A 14,342-nucleotide genomic window follows, 5' to 3' on the forward strand; every position below is an offset into this window, starting at 1 on the left:
AACGGAAGTGTTCCCATGATCGAAAGGAATCGCGAAACTCAAAGAGGATCCCGAGGGACATGCAAACAGTAATCCCGAATAAATGAAGTAGATCAGTAACGATAGAAATGATTCAGATAAAAGCCAAACATTCTTTTCTTTGTCTATTTACAATCAAATGCTCATTGAAAACTCAAGGACAATCAAAAAATAAAAATCTGATACGGATTCAAGCCCATTATCTAGAACACACCCATTTTACTCAAAATTGAAACCCACAACCGCCAACAATTAAACAAAGCACAATCCAGAGGGATCTACTTGCTTCTGTCAGGTTTCTTCCAATACAAATCGAATGAAGACCGAAAGCAATAAGAAAATGCGAATCAACTCATGCAATCAAAACCCCCTTAGACATCGGCTCGAAACCATTCGAAATACATGAATCACTTAGGAAAAGAGTAGATTAAGCAAGAATTTCGTTCCCGAATTATAACTAAAACATCTAGGATAAAAATTGCACACAAAAAGAAAGAAATGAATAATAATAAAAAAAAAACTCACCGAGAAGACGGACAAAGACCTGTGAAGCTCAATCCAAATTCTCAGCTACAACTGCTCGTTCAACTTGCGAAGTGAAGCTGCCCCTCTATCTCCTCTGTTTGTTTGTGTTTTTTTTTTTATAAAAATGAGAGCCCCATGCCCAAATCTCTCTCTTTCGCACCCCTATCTACTTCTCTCGACCTCACACCAGCCCTTTCTGCTCCTCTCTCTATTTCTTTATGTTTTTTTTTTCTTTTACAGATCTGAGAATTGAAGGAGGAGAAGATGGGGGTCGGTGGTGGAGATAGGCGGTGGAGTCGAATTTGTAGGGGGTTTCAGCAGCCAGTGGGGTGGGTGCTGATAGGATTTGGGTTTCAATGCCTTGAAGCTAAACGGATAAATGAAGAGGGCTTAAATGGAAGAAGAGTGGTAGAAGAAGAAAATGGTGGAGTAGGCGGCTGATGGTGGCAAGGATGGAGGTGTCGGCTGGAGGAGGAGTGGCCGGAGAAGAGGGATTGGTCGGAGATGGGAGGGGTCGAAGAAGACGTAGCACCTCTCCTTCTCTTAGCTCTCTGTTTTTTTTTCTTTTTTTTTTCTTTCTCTGCTAATCTCTTGCAAATGAAGGTGGGTTTAAGAGGTTGGGGATGGTGATGATGAAGATGGAAGAGGGTTTTCGAAGGGTGGTGTTGGGGTGGAGATGGAGGTGGTGGATGATGGTCGTGGGTTGTGGAGGAGGATGGTGGAGAAAATGGGTTTCGGTTTTGGGTTTTGAAGAAGGGTTTGGGGTGGAGATGGGTTTCGATTTTGGAGGTGAGGGTTGGAGGAGATGAGGGTGGGAGAGGGTTTTCGAATGGGTGGTGGTGGCGGTGGTTTGGTGGAGGTGGGTTTCGGCTGTTGGAGTGGAGAAAATGGGTTTGGGTTTTGGGTTTTGAAGAAGGGTTTGGGGTGGAGATGGGTTTCGATTTTGGAGGTGAGGGTTGGAGGAGATGAGGGTGGGAGAGGGTTTTCGAATGGGTGGTGGTGGTGGTGGTTCGGTGGAGGTGGGTTTCGGCTGTTGGAGTGGAGAAAATGGGTTTGGGTTTTGGGGATTGAGGATGGTGGCTGGTGCGGTGGGGATGGAGGTTGTGGATGATGGTGGTGGTGGTGGTGGTTCGGTGGAGGTTGGTTTCAATGGTGGTTTGGGTGGTCGGATTCTGGCAAGCTTGCCGGAATCAATGGAGGTGGGCTTGCAGAAGGGGATAACGAAGAGGGTTTTGATGATGGGAAACGGTGGAGGAGATGGTGGTGGGTTCTGATGGTGGAGATTGGTGGTGGATGACGGTGGTGTTGTTGCCTTGGCTCCCTCTCTTCTCTCCCTCTCTTCTCTCTTCTCTGCTCTTTTTTTCCTCCCTTTTTTTAGAAAATGGGGCCCTCATTTTAAGCCCTAATCGACCCTCTTTAAAGGGGAAATGGCATTTTTGCCCCTACTCCTTCCATGGACACCCCCCCTTCAAGTGTATTTATGACTACTATTTTTAACTACGAGGGGTGGTCTGGGTAGAAAATGGGGGTGGAACATTTAGCTCTTATTTGTTCGGCTTCGGGGCTCGGATTTCGGGATTTATTCAAAACTTTTTTGGGAAATTTGGGTCAGGTCAAAATGGGGTGTCTACAGATGCCCCTCTTTGGCAGAGGGTGCTTGTCGCCCGAATGCCAAAGCCAAAAGTTCGACGCATTTTGACCTGCCCGAAAACTTGGTTAAAGAAGGAAAACGTAAAGAAAATGATTTTGTAATGATTGAATTCTTGAAGGGTCAGATGCCTCAAGGATCTTACTCAGAGTGGATGCCTCAGGGGACTTTGGAAAGGATGCCGCAGGGGACTTTGGAGAGGATGCCTCAGGGGACTTTGGAAATAATGCTTCAGGATGGCGGATGCCGTGCGAGAACGGGCTTGGATGCCGTATGAAACGGGCTTGCATGTCGTGAGAACGGGCTTAGGTGCCGTATGAGACGGGCTTAGGTGCCGTAGGAGACGGGCTTGGATGCCGTATGAGACGGGCTTGGATGCCGTATGAGACGGGCTTAGATGCCGTATGAGACGGGCTTAGATGCCGTGTAGAACGGGCTTAGATGCCGTATGAGACGGGCTTAGATGCCGTGTAGAACGGGCTTAGATGCCGTATGAGACTGGCTTAGATGCCGTAGGAGACGGGCTTGGATGCCGTGGGAGACGGGCTTAGATGCCGTATGAGACGGGCTTAGGTGCCGTAGGAGACGGGCTTGGATGCCGTATGAGACGGGCTTGGATCCCGTATGAGACGGGCTTAGATGCCGTATGAGACGGGCTTAGATGCCGTGTAGAACGAGCTTAGATGCCGTATGAGACGGGCTTAGATGCCGTATGAGACGGGCTTAGATGCCGTGTAGAACGGGCTTAGATGCCGTATGAGACGGGCTTAGATGCCGTAGGAGACGGGCTTAGATGCCGTGGGAGACGGGCTTAGATGCCGTAGAAGACGGGCTTAGATGCCGTAGGAGACGGGCTTAGATGCCGTATGAGACGGGCTTAGATGCCGTAGGAGACGGGCTTAGATGCCGTAGGAGACGGGCTTAGGTGCCGTAGGAGACTGGCTTAGGTGCCGTAGGAGACGGGCTTAGATGCCGTAGGAGACGGGCTTAGATGCCGTAGGAGACGGGCTTGGATCCTCTCATAGTAACAAAAGGTGGAATTTAATTAGGCGGAACCCTCACGCACTAATAAAAACAGAAAGCGCTGTTATGCGGAACCCTCACGCAGTAACAAGCGATGGAAATTTGCTCGAGAAGTAAAATTCTTGTTAAAAGATTGATACTCACGCTTTTGATCGATTGATTGATTTAAATTGATTGATTTGGATTGATTCCTTTGGAGATTACTTTGTCTCTTGCCGAAAAAATGGGAGTGTGAGTTCCTTGCTGAGGACTTGACTCACATGATTTGCTGGGATTTTGGATATTGACCCTTTTTGAAAGAATTGGATTCTGCTGGGAGTTGAATGCTTTGAGCAGTTGCCAGCAGATTCTCTGGGAAATAGATGTTGGACTCCATTGGGGATTAGCTTTGCCGATGAGCTGACTATGGAGTAAGCTTAGCTGGGGAATTTGGGGGGCTTAACTCGAGATGTGCTCGGGCTCCTCTCATCTCAACTTGCTGGAGACATTGGTTTATTCTAATTGTTCTTGTGGATTTGACAGCTTTTATGACTTGGCATGATTTGCCAAGTCATAAAAGATGCCCCTAGTTATTTCATACTTCCATGACTAGAGTCTTAATAAAGCAAATACAAATGCAGGGAAATAAATATTTCATTTCATGAACATTGGATTTACAAAGCTCTCTGTGTAGAAGGAATCATGACAACAATGAGATCATTTCTGCCTGAAAGAACTCTTTCAAATCTGCCAGCTAACAAAATTTCAATAGGCCTGATAGCTTACTATTCTTCTGAACCTTGTTCTGATTTATTCCTTCTTCAGGAGAAGAGACTTCTTGCTTTGGTGCCTGTCACCCCAGCTCTGGGAAAGGTACAGACCATACAAGACCTTGGATATTTTGACTTGACACGCGACAGACTCTGACAAGTGACAAGTAAAAGACATTGACAAACACAAGACTTGGATTTCAAGAAAGACTCAACTTGCTTCTTGACCTGACAAATATTTTAAATGGTGAAGGTTAACCACTCTTAGAGTGACCCGAATACCATGCTTAAAAGTGATTCATTCTCTGTTCGGTATTACCGTCATGGTCATTAAACCCCTTCGATTGCTTAGTCTTAAATGCCCCTAGTTTAGAGGAAGATCATAGCAAGTCACGCTGGCACAATTCAGACTTTGATGATGCCATTACTGGGTTACAAGTCTTGTCTGCCTCAGCTGTTTAGCTTCTTTAGAAACCCCTGCCACTGACCAGATCGCCTTTTCAGGTTTTCAATCTAGCGGACCGCTTGCCTTAGTTTTTGCCTGAATTGCTCTTGTGAGTTTTCAATCCAGCAGGCTCACACCTTGATTTTTGCCTAAGCCGCCCTTTCGGGTTTTCAACTTAGCAGGTGAATGACCCTAACTTTTGCTTAGATCGCCCTTGCGGGTTTTCAATCTAACGGGTCTTCAGACTCCTTTTTTTTTCTCTCCCTTTTTTTTTTTAGCCACAAACTTTTGCCTATTGCACCAAAAGGACTTTTTAGGTAGGTTAGGGTTTGAAAGACCAGAATTTTGATAAGTTTTCCAAGATTTTGACCGAATCCGGACTAGCCAGACTGCCTACGTACCCCCAAAGGATGAGGATCAGGTTGCGCGTAGTTCCAGGCACAAATGCCCTTAGTTTATGGGTTTTCAAAAAGACTGGTTTTGATTTTGTGTAAGCTCAAAAGGGTTTTGCAAAGGATTCTTTTGATATGTTTTTTTTTTTTTTTTTTTTTTTACGAAAGGATTTTTGGTTTGAAGCTCTGGTCGGCCAAGGAAGGCCTTCTGGTGCTTTAAGCATAGTATTTCTTGAGTTGGTCAAGGTTTGTTGGCTCTGTTAGCTTTTCTCCATTTTCATCGAGGAGTCTGACGGCTTTTCCAGGCAGGACTTCGTCAACAATGTATGGACCTGACCATTTCGGCTTGAATTTACCCCTGGGATCATATACTGGTGCCCGGAAGGATTTCAGAACAAGATCTCCTTTCTTGAGGTCTCGAACTCGAACCTTCTTGTTGAAGGCTCTCTCGACGCGGCGCTGATACCCCTGAACATGGTACAATACTTTCAGCCTCTTTTCGTCAATCATTTGTAACTCTTGATATCTGGCTTGAGCCCAAACAGATTCTGGCAACCCAGCTTCCATCATCTCTTAGGGAGGGAATTCGCAATTCAACAGGCAAGACAGCTTCCATTCCATACACCAGAGAATACGGAGTTGCACCTGTAGAGGACTTGATCGACGTCCTATAGGCCCACAAAGCATACGGGAGTTTGCTCGACCAATCTTTGTAAGTCTCGGTCATCTTGCTGATGATTACCTTGATGTTTTTATTAGCAGCTTCAACAGCTCCATTTGTTTGAGGTCTATAGGGCGAAGACTTATGATGCTTGATCTTAAACTCTTCACACAGATGCGCCACCTCCTTCTTGAAATGGGACCCATTGTCTGAAATTAGCTCATGTGGTACTCCATATCTGCAAATAATATTCGCTTTGATGAACCTTGCAACAAAAGCCGAGGTCAATGACGCATACGAAGCAGCTTCTATCCACTTTGTGAAGTAATCGATGGCAATAAGGATATACTCATGCCCACTAGAAGGTTTCAGACTTATCTTCCCGATAATGTCTATTCCCCATACCGAGAACGGCCACGGTGAAGTAAGAGAATGCAACTGAGAAGGCGGCACATGGATGAGATTGGCGTAGACCTGACATTTGTGACATTTCTTCACATAGGCGTAGCAATCTGCTTCCATTGTCGGCCAGTAATAACCAAGTCTGAGAATCTTTCTTGACAGCATCTTTCTGTTCATATGCGGTCCACAGACTCCTTCATGTGTTTGCTCTATGAGTTCAGCTGCTTGATCCTCATCTATACACAAAAGTTGAATTCCATCGAACGACCTCCTGTACAACTCTTCACCACAGATGACAAAGTTAACGGCCAATTTCTGAAGAGACCTTCGCTCTTTTCCAGAAAATTCCGGTGGATGCCCCTTGCCTAAGATGAGGTTTTTGATATCTGTGTACCAAGGCTTGCCATATGAACACCTCGCTGCTATTTCAATAGCGTTAACATGTGTCGGGGCCCATTGAAGCCTTACTTCTAATGGTTGAACCTCCATTGTCGCAGAAATGTCAAGCATCGAAGCCAGAGTAGCTAATGCATGCGCAAAATGATTCTTTGTTCTAGATAAATGAGTGAATGTGATATTTCTGAATTTTCTGACCAGAGACTCTAGGTACGTATTATACAGGATCAACTTATCGTCTCTTGTTTTCCAGTTTCCGTTGGTTTGACAGATAATCAGAATTGAGTCCCCGAATACATCTAGGTCCTGAATGTGCAAGGCCATGGCTGCTTCCAAACCTGCAATACATGCCTCGTATTCTGCCATATTGTTTGTGCACTTGAACTGAAGCTTGATGGATATTGGGATATACTCTTTTCTTGGTGACACCAACACTGCTCCTACACCTTGGCCTCGATTGTTGACTGCTCCATCAAAGTACATCAACCACTTTGTGTCGGGAACTTCATCTTCCACAGTCATTATTTCCTCATCCGGAAACTCTGCTTTCAAAAATTCATTATTTTCTGCTAGTGAATCAGCTAGCTGCTCAGCTATCACGCGCCCCTTAATTGACTTCTGTGTGATATAAGTGATATCAAACTTAGACAATAACAACAACCACCTGGCAGTTTTTCCGGTGAGGGCTGGCTTCTCGAACAAGTATTTCAATGGGTCCATCCGTGAGAGTAGAAGAACCCTATTCGATAACAAATAATGCCTCAGCTTCTGAGTAGCCCAAACCAGGGCTAGACAAGTCTTTTCGAGGATGGTGTACTTCTGCTCGTACTCCAACATTTTCTTGCTGACATAGTAAATGGCTCTTTCTCGCTTTGACTCCGGGTCTTGCTGCGCTAACATACACCCCATCGCTGTGTCAGTAACAGACAAGTACAGCAACATCGGTTGTCCTGGTATGATTGGCGACAAAACTGGTGGTAAAGCCAAGCACTGCTTGATTTTCTCGAAAGCTTCTTGACACTCTTCGTTCCATTTCTTTGAAGCATTCTTCTTTAAGAGCTTGAATATCGGTTCACAAGTCGTTGTCAACTGTGCGATGAACCTTCTCAAGTACTGGACCGTGCCTAAGAACCCACGGATCTGCTTCTCAATCTTTGGAGGTGCCATTTCTTGGATAGCTTTGATTTTCTGCGGATCTACTTCAATCCCTCTCTGGCTGACCAAGAATCCCAGCAGCTTTCCTGATGTAACCCCAAATACACACTTATTCGGGTTGAGACGGAGCTTGAACTTTTGGATTCGCTGGAAGAACTTTCTCAATGCCCCTGCATGCTCTTCCCTGGTCTTCGCTTTAACGATCATGTCATCAACATATACTTCGACCTCTTTGTGTATCATGTCATGCAGTAAAGTGGTAGCAGCTCTCTGATATGTTGCTCCAGCATTTTTGAGTCCAAATGGCATAACTCTGTAACAATATGTCCCCCATTGAGTGATGAAGGCCGTCTTGATCATGTCTTCAGGAGCCATCTTGATCTGGTTGTATCCCGAGAATCCATCCATAAATGAAAGGAGAGCATGGCCTGCTGTGTTGTCCACCAAGATGTCAATGTGTGGCAAAGGAAAATCATCTTTCGGACTTGCTTTGTTCAGATCTCTGAAATCCACGCACATCCTGACTTTTCCGTCCTTCTTGGGCACCGGTACTATGTTGGCTAGCCATTCAGGGTATTCAACAACTTGTATGAAGCCAACATCCAATTGTTTCTGAACTTCATCTCTGACTAGCAAGTCCCACTCTGGTTTCATTTTCCGGAGTTTTTGCTTTTTCGGCCTGACACCTGGGATTAGGGGAAGCCTATGTTGAACAATGTCTTCACTTAATCCCGGCATGTCATCATAGGACCAAGCGAAAACTTCTTTGAATTCCTTTAATAGGGCAATTAATTCTGCACGCTCTTCGGGAGTTAATGTTTTGCCAATTCGAATTTCTCGAATTAGGGTTTCATCACCAATATTGATGGTCTCGATTTCCTCTTCGAATGGTTTTGCTCGACGCTGCTCCTCCTGCCTAATCATGTGTTTGATTTCAAGGGGAGTTTCGTTGGCATCCTCATTAGAGGGGGAGTCTTGATTATTATTATTATCAATTTGATCAGATAGAGAAGCAGAAATTGAAGAAGAGACAGGCGAATAAAAAGAAGAGTCTTTCATTTCATTCAAAAGAATCGAAGTTATATCTGTTGACGCGCCTTCGATGGGATCAGTATTGAAATCTTTAGAACTCTTTACAGACTCCTCATCAGACTGGACTATCGTATGAGCAGACTTAACAGACTCGGTAGACTCAACGGAAGATGCGACGGACTCTGCATCAGACCGAAAAACAGCATCAAAAGACTCCTCATCAACGGGCTCGATCACAACTGTACCTGCATCAAAAGAAACATCAGATATAGCAAACTCTATTTTTGACTCGGAAATGGACATATAGCTAGAGACAATGGACTCTTTGATAGAAACAGGACTGTACTGGATGACGACTTGGGGTATGACCTGGGAACTCCAGTTCGTGAGAGGTCCCTCGGCTGGGGTGATAAGGCTTTCAGGATCAAGGATCAGCACATCCCCTCCGATCATGGCTACAATCGGTAACTCAACCTGGAACAGGGAATTCAGGAGACACGGTGCTTGAGGATATCAGCCCAATCCACCTCTGGTTCGATCTCATGAATCTGCAAACTCGGGTACTCATCTGGCAGCTCCATATCAAAAAATATCTCAAACCCCGGCAGCTCTTGCCCTGTTAGCTCATCAACCCACGGCTCTGCGAACCCACAGAATGCAAAGTCATCTCCCTCTCTGCGGTACTTACCATTTCTGATCAGACTAAATGATTTCATCGGCAGCCCTAGACCCTGGCGACGGAGCTCGGACCATTTCCGCATGTAATTTCTCATTTCTTTAATCTCATCGCGAGAAGGTTTATATCCGAGTCCGAACAACCTTCATTCTTTCTCATTACAGGCCATTCGACTATCCCCTGATGATTGCGACCCAGACCTGCACCGGGAAGGTACCCCTGTTTACGCATCATCTTTACAACCCGGGGATTAGTGCTGGTGAGGAACAAAATCTCTTCATTCTTTGCTTTCTCAAATGATATGGTTGTGACTTCTACAGAGAACCTGGTCAGACTAACATCACCTTTCTTTTCTGAGGCACCCTCTTGCGAAATCTGGCCTACCTCAAAATCAGGATCACCCTTGACTGTTATCACCCTGTTGTTTCTGATGAACTTCAGCTTCTGGTGCAGTGAAGAAGGGATAACTCCATCCTTATGGAGCCAAGGTCGGCCAAGCAAGAGAAGGAAAGACGCTTTGATATCTAGCACTTGGAACTCTACTTCAAAGATTTCTCCTCCTATCAGAATTTCGGTTGCTATTGTTCCAATAACAACATGTCTCGTACCTTCATACGCCAAAATTCCTTGCTCAGAAGGGATAAAGTCATTCGGCCGAAATCCCAGGACAGTAGCAGTGGCTAACGGACATACGTTCAGTGTGGACCCGTTGTCAACTAATACATCCGGGACCTTCTTACCGTTACAGATAACAGTGATTTTCAGCGGACGCGTATGATTGCAACCCTCAGATGTCAGATCTTGGACACCCTAGCCATCGCTACTAAACCAGCCAGCTCATCAGATGTAATATCTACAGATACCTGTGCAGCATTCAACTCTCTTAGTACAACTTGACGGTGCTTTGGGGAAGCCATAAGCAAACCCCAAATTGAAATATTAGCCTGGGTCTTTTTAAGTTGACGTAAGAGATTCTCATCCTCTTCTTCGCAACCCGGCTTGCTCTGCTTCTGCGCTTCTGCGGCCCTTACCACTTCAGCTGGGTTCTCAGCTCTTAACTCGGTGGGTTTGAAAATTCGCCCACCTCGAGTAACATGGCGGACTTCGTCACATTGATCGTTCAAAAAATCAAAGTCATCGTCATCAAAGCTAAGAACATATGGAGCCGCATCTCGGACTTCCTCTTCATCACATTGAAGAATATAAGGACCAACAGAGGACTCAGCATAGTCATCTTCATCTCCACCAAGCACATAAGGCTTCTCTTCCTCTACTTCTTCAACTTCCTCGCCAAATGCAAAGACAGTCGGTGAATCGGAAGCGATAACACAAATCAAGGAAGCAGGGTCAAGAATATGATCTTCAGTAAAGATCGCCCCAATTGTAGATGGGGGGCGCGCAGCATGAGCTGGTAAGGGATTCCGGGTAGTGCTCGGCATAAATACAGCAATTTTTTTCGCTTCTATCATATCCTGAATTTTATGCCTCAAGGCGATGCAGTTATCTGTTAGGTGCCCTACTCCTTGATGATATGCACAATGCTGATCTTCACGCCAATATCTGGGGAGAATAGGTGGTGGAGGTCTCGGTTCTAAGAGAGTGGTCTTTTTGTCTCTTAATAACTTCTTGAGAGCGACAGATAAAGGGTAAGGTAGCGGATCAAAATGCCTTGGCGCTTTCCTCGCTGGCTGTTCTGTTTCTGCCACAACTCTTCTCATAGGGCGTGCAGCAACCACATTGTTAACTTCAGGCTTTGAAACTACCATTGGCTTCTTTCCATTCCGCGGATCAAAAGATGACTTCGCCAGAGAACCCTTCAGTAACGCATCTTCAGTTATGGTTCCTGTTCTGATCAAGTGATTGAAATCAGAATAATACTGCGTCGCCATGAAGTGGTAATACTGCGGAGACAAATTCTTGACCACAATTTTGATCTGAGCTTCTTCAGAAGGGCGGCTAGTCATCTAGGCCGCTTTTCTCCTCCATCTTCTTACAAAAGATGTAAATGTTTCCTGAGGTCCTTGCTTTATCGCTTTCAGATCCCTCTTCGTAACTTCGATCCCTTCTTCCATCGAGAATTGCTCAACAAACTTGTTGGCAATTTTGTCTAAAGTTCCGAGTTCTTCGGGTTTCAGATGAAGGAACCACTTCTTAGCTACTCCTGTCAGAGACATCGGAAATACCTTAGCGATCTGCTCCGGAGACAGGCCATACCCTTCTAAATTTGAAATGAACGACCTTAGATGACTCCACGGGCACCTCGTTCCATCATATTTATCAAAGTCTGGCATTCTGAAGTTTGGGGGAAGGGTGACACCAGGGAAAAGGGAAAAATCAGACATATTGATCTTCTTTGGGCCCTTAACTTGCATGCTTTCTACTTGCTGGGTCAATTTTTCAACTTTATCAACTAACTCCTTCTCCTTGCCTGGCTTGACTGATTGCGGGAGACAGTTCTCCTCTACATACTGCTCGTCATAGAAATCATCTTCGGGGGAGATGACAGACCGAACAAGCCTGGAATCACATTGGGAGGATTTTGGACGACAGGTGCCTTCGAGGTAGCGACTTTCTCGCTCTTCAACTGAGTAACCTCTTCCTTTAGGGAAGATACCTCTCTTGTAAGGTTCATCATCATGTCCCTCATTTCAGCTAACATCTCATTTGACTCGGCCATTGGATTAAGACGAGGGGGGACAACTGGAAACACAGCTGGTGAGATAGGTGAAGAAGATCTACGACTTAGTCTCGACGTAGAAGATTGTCGGGACCAAGTAGGCTGCGAAATGGTAACTTTTTTCGAAGCAATGGCTTTTGCTTAACTCAGACTCTTGAAATGGAAGTAAGAACACTAATTTAAATTAAGATAATCAGAAAGAATGTTATGCACAAATTGAAACAAGATATAGTACAAATACATCTCTCCCCTGGGTAAGGACCAGCAGTACAACAATTGTAAGAAGGGTCATGACGGCCCATCAGACCTAAACGGATAACCATCACCCTTAGGGTGTTTCAGATAAAAACCGGCAACATAACGGCCTTACAAAAAGGATCATGGCATGGTAAACTCATGTTTTATCACTAACCCTAAAGAATAGTGGTCACACTCAATATTCTGGGCAAAATCCGACAGCATAACAACTGTACAAGGAGGGTCTCGGCAACCAAGCATAAAGAATATGCCGATAAGGTCAAGATGAAACAGGGCTCTCAGCAAGAACACACACTCTGGTAGTGATAATGGCAAAGTAGACTCATAATCGACATGCGGAGCGATCTGATCAAGATCGATCAAAGGATCAAGCTCAGGGAAGATAGATCATGGCTATAAAGATAATGATGTGAAACCAATGATCTGATCATAATCCAAAAGACGGATGGATAAGAAAAATGGATTAGATTAGGAAAGAAAACATAACTATGAAGCAAGCCCTAATCTAGTAATAAATATATATATACATATATATATATATATATACATATATACATCCTAACCAGGGGCACCAACCCTAGTCTAATCTAGAGGAGTCAAGGAAGTCTTGACTCAAGACAGACATGTGAGTGTACTAGGACTGCGTCTGTAGCCACATAAAGTGAGCTACCCTAGTCTAAAAAATAGGATAAGGTCCCTAACTCTAGGCTCCACATGTGTAAGCAACACATATGTTCGTCCATAAATGCAAACAAAAGGACATGCAATATATAGAGAGAGTAATGTCGCAAGGTCCACCTGGCCGGGTGCATAGTTACTTGTATGCTGTGACTATCGCCCAGCATACGAACTATGTTTGTTTTACACACAAGGTGTCCAGGTGTTGAGATACTAATGGTGCGGTGGCACTAGAAGGCGGGTATAGCCCTCACGGCTCCTACTTATAGTATCTCTCCGAGAGTAACCTGATAGCACATCCACAGCAGAAAGGTAACCACAAAACAGATAATATATGCAATGGATGAAAGTGAGTGTGTGAGCCCTTGTTTTATTTTGTATCTATTTGGTGCCCCTGGCATTCTAACGGAAAATGTTCCCATTTAAAATGATTTTAGTCCAAATTTCTTCCAAAATTAGTAAAAATGGCATTTTTACAGAGTTAGGCAATGTTCCAAGAATTCCCCAGCAGAGTCGCCAGCCTGTGGACCCCGATCCCGAGGACGAATGGGCGAGGGACACGAGATCCCGCGCCGATCCTCCAAGATCTCCACAATGTGAAGGAGAGCTCTACCAAGGGACTCTCGAAATGATGCCACTCACAGCATGGGTGGCGATTCAAATGAGATACCTCTCGATTCAAGGACTAGCCCGGAACCAAGATGTGCCTATAACAAAGAAGAGTCGCCATCCAGGGAAGTAGGCCCTGGATCCCATGAAATACTCTGTTGCAACGGATAACCAGAGATACAAAAGTCCGTGCCTGATGACGAATGGGGAAGGTGTTAAGCGCCCCCAATTCGCCCAAGTGCAAGCACCTGGTCTCTTATGCCATTTTTAATTAATTTTGAAGAGTTTTGGGCTAAAATCATGTGAAATGGGAACGAGCATCCCCGAGAAAACGTCTATCTAAGCATGCATGACCCGGGGATGGGCAAAAGAAAATAAACATCCAAATCCTAACTCACCGCATCTAATCCTAACTCATCACATCTAGAAAAGCAGTAACATCCACACGCACAGCTACAGCTAAGCAGATAATCAAGATAAGATGAATAAATGCTACAACTAAGCAGGTGAGAGGACAGATAAGCACAGCTGTAAACTACCGAAGCAATAGAATAAACACACTAGCATGCGAGCCTATGTAAGAGATAATGCTAAGGAAATAATAATCAATCTCATGCTAGGAAAGTAAACAAGCTAACAGTAGCACATAAGAAGTCAAAGATAAACACACAATGAGCTAAAAGATACAGGGAAAGAAATGAATCGGAAAATCAACGGTACATGAGGACCGAGAATGGCAGGGAGAAGAAAAGGGAGCGTACGATAGGCTCAAGGAGCGATTCTAATGAATCAACCTCAGCCATCCTGATCCGCTAAAGATCGGATAAGTCTCACGATCGTCATAGCCTATCGTTGGGCTCAGCGAGGACAATCCCTGTGAAGGGGCCACGCTACGTGGTCGCCCGTCCCAAAACCCGATAAAACGTCGGAAAACCGATAAAACCGGAAAACCACGATCAAAATCGGAAATGAAATGAAAGGAAGGCTCCGAGTGACCT

General features: G+C 44.9%; 2 protein-coding genes across 2 annotated transcripts; both read right to left on the bottom strand.

Annotated features, from left to right (window-relative positions):
• Positions 1-5,302: 5,302 nt before the first annotated feature.
• LOC143855964 (uncharacterized) lies at positions 5,303-8,899 on the bottom strand. Its single transcript, XM_077366007.1, has 5 exons — positions 8,512-8,899; positions 6,764-7,170; positions 6,056-6,643; positions 5,727-5,899; positions 5,303-5,468 (listed from the first exon to the last, which is right to left on the bottom strand). Exons 1-5 carry the CDS (start codon positions 8,897-8,899, stop codon positions 5,303-5,305), a joined length of 1,722 nt encoding a protein of 573 aa, XP_077222122.1.
• Positions 8,900-9,215: 316 nt separating this feature from the next.
• On the bottom strand, positions 9,216-11,086 carry LOC143855965 (uncharacterized). Its single transcript, XM_077366008.1, has 2 exons — positions 9,952-11,086; positions 9,216-9,838 (listed from the first exon to the last, which is right to left on the bottom strand). Exons 1-2 carry the CDS (start codon positions 11,084-11,086, stop codon positions 9,216-9,218), a joined length of 1,758 nt encoding a protein of 585 aa, XP_077222123.1.
• Between the last annotated feature and the right edge of the window lie 3,256 nt (positions 11,087-14,342).

Source organism: Tasmannia lanceolata, unplaced genomic scaffold (genome assembly GCF_043159265.1).
Source record: "Tasmannia lanceolata isolate RefF3 unplaced genomic scaffold, GAP_Taslan_0.1 ptg000023l, whole genome shotgun sequence".
Lineage (NCBI taxonomy): Eukaryota > Viridiplantae > Streptophyta > Magnoliopsida > Canellales > Winteraceae > Tasmannia > Tasmannia lanceolata.

What these genes read in the sequence shown, in the direction of transcription:
- LOC143855964 (XM_077366007.1), bottom strand. Translation starts at nt 8,899, where the DNA reads ATGATCGGAGGGGATGTGCTGATCCTTGATCCTGAAAGCCTTATCACC. An exon ending in CAATACTGATCCCATCGAAG is followed by an intron (nt 7,171 to 8,511) that starts GCGCGTCAACAG and finishes TTACTGACACAG; the next exon opens with CGATGGGGTGTATGTTAGCG. An exon ending in ACCTCGGCTTTTGTTGCAAG is followed by an intron (nt 5,469 to 5,726) that starts GTTCATCAAAGC and finishes GTGGGCCTATAG; the next exon opens with GACGTCGATCAAGTCCTCTA.
- LOC143855965 (XM_077366008.1), bottom strand. Translation starts at nt 11,086, where the DNA reads ATGACTAGCCGCCCTTCTGAAGAAGCTCAGATCAAAATTGTGGTCAAG. An exon ending in TACATCTGATGAGCTGGCTG is followed by an intron (nt 9,839 to 9,951) that starts GTTTAGTAGCGA and finishes CGGATGTATTAG; the next exon opens with TTGACAACGGGTCCACACTG.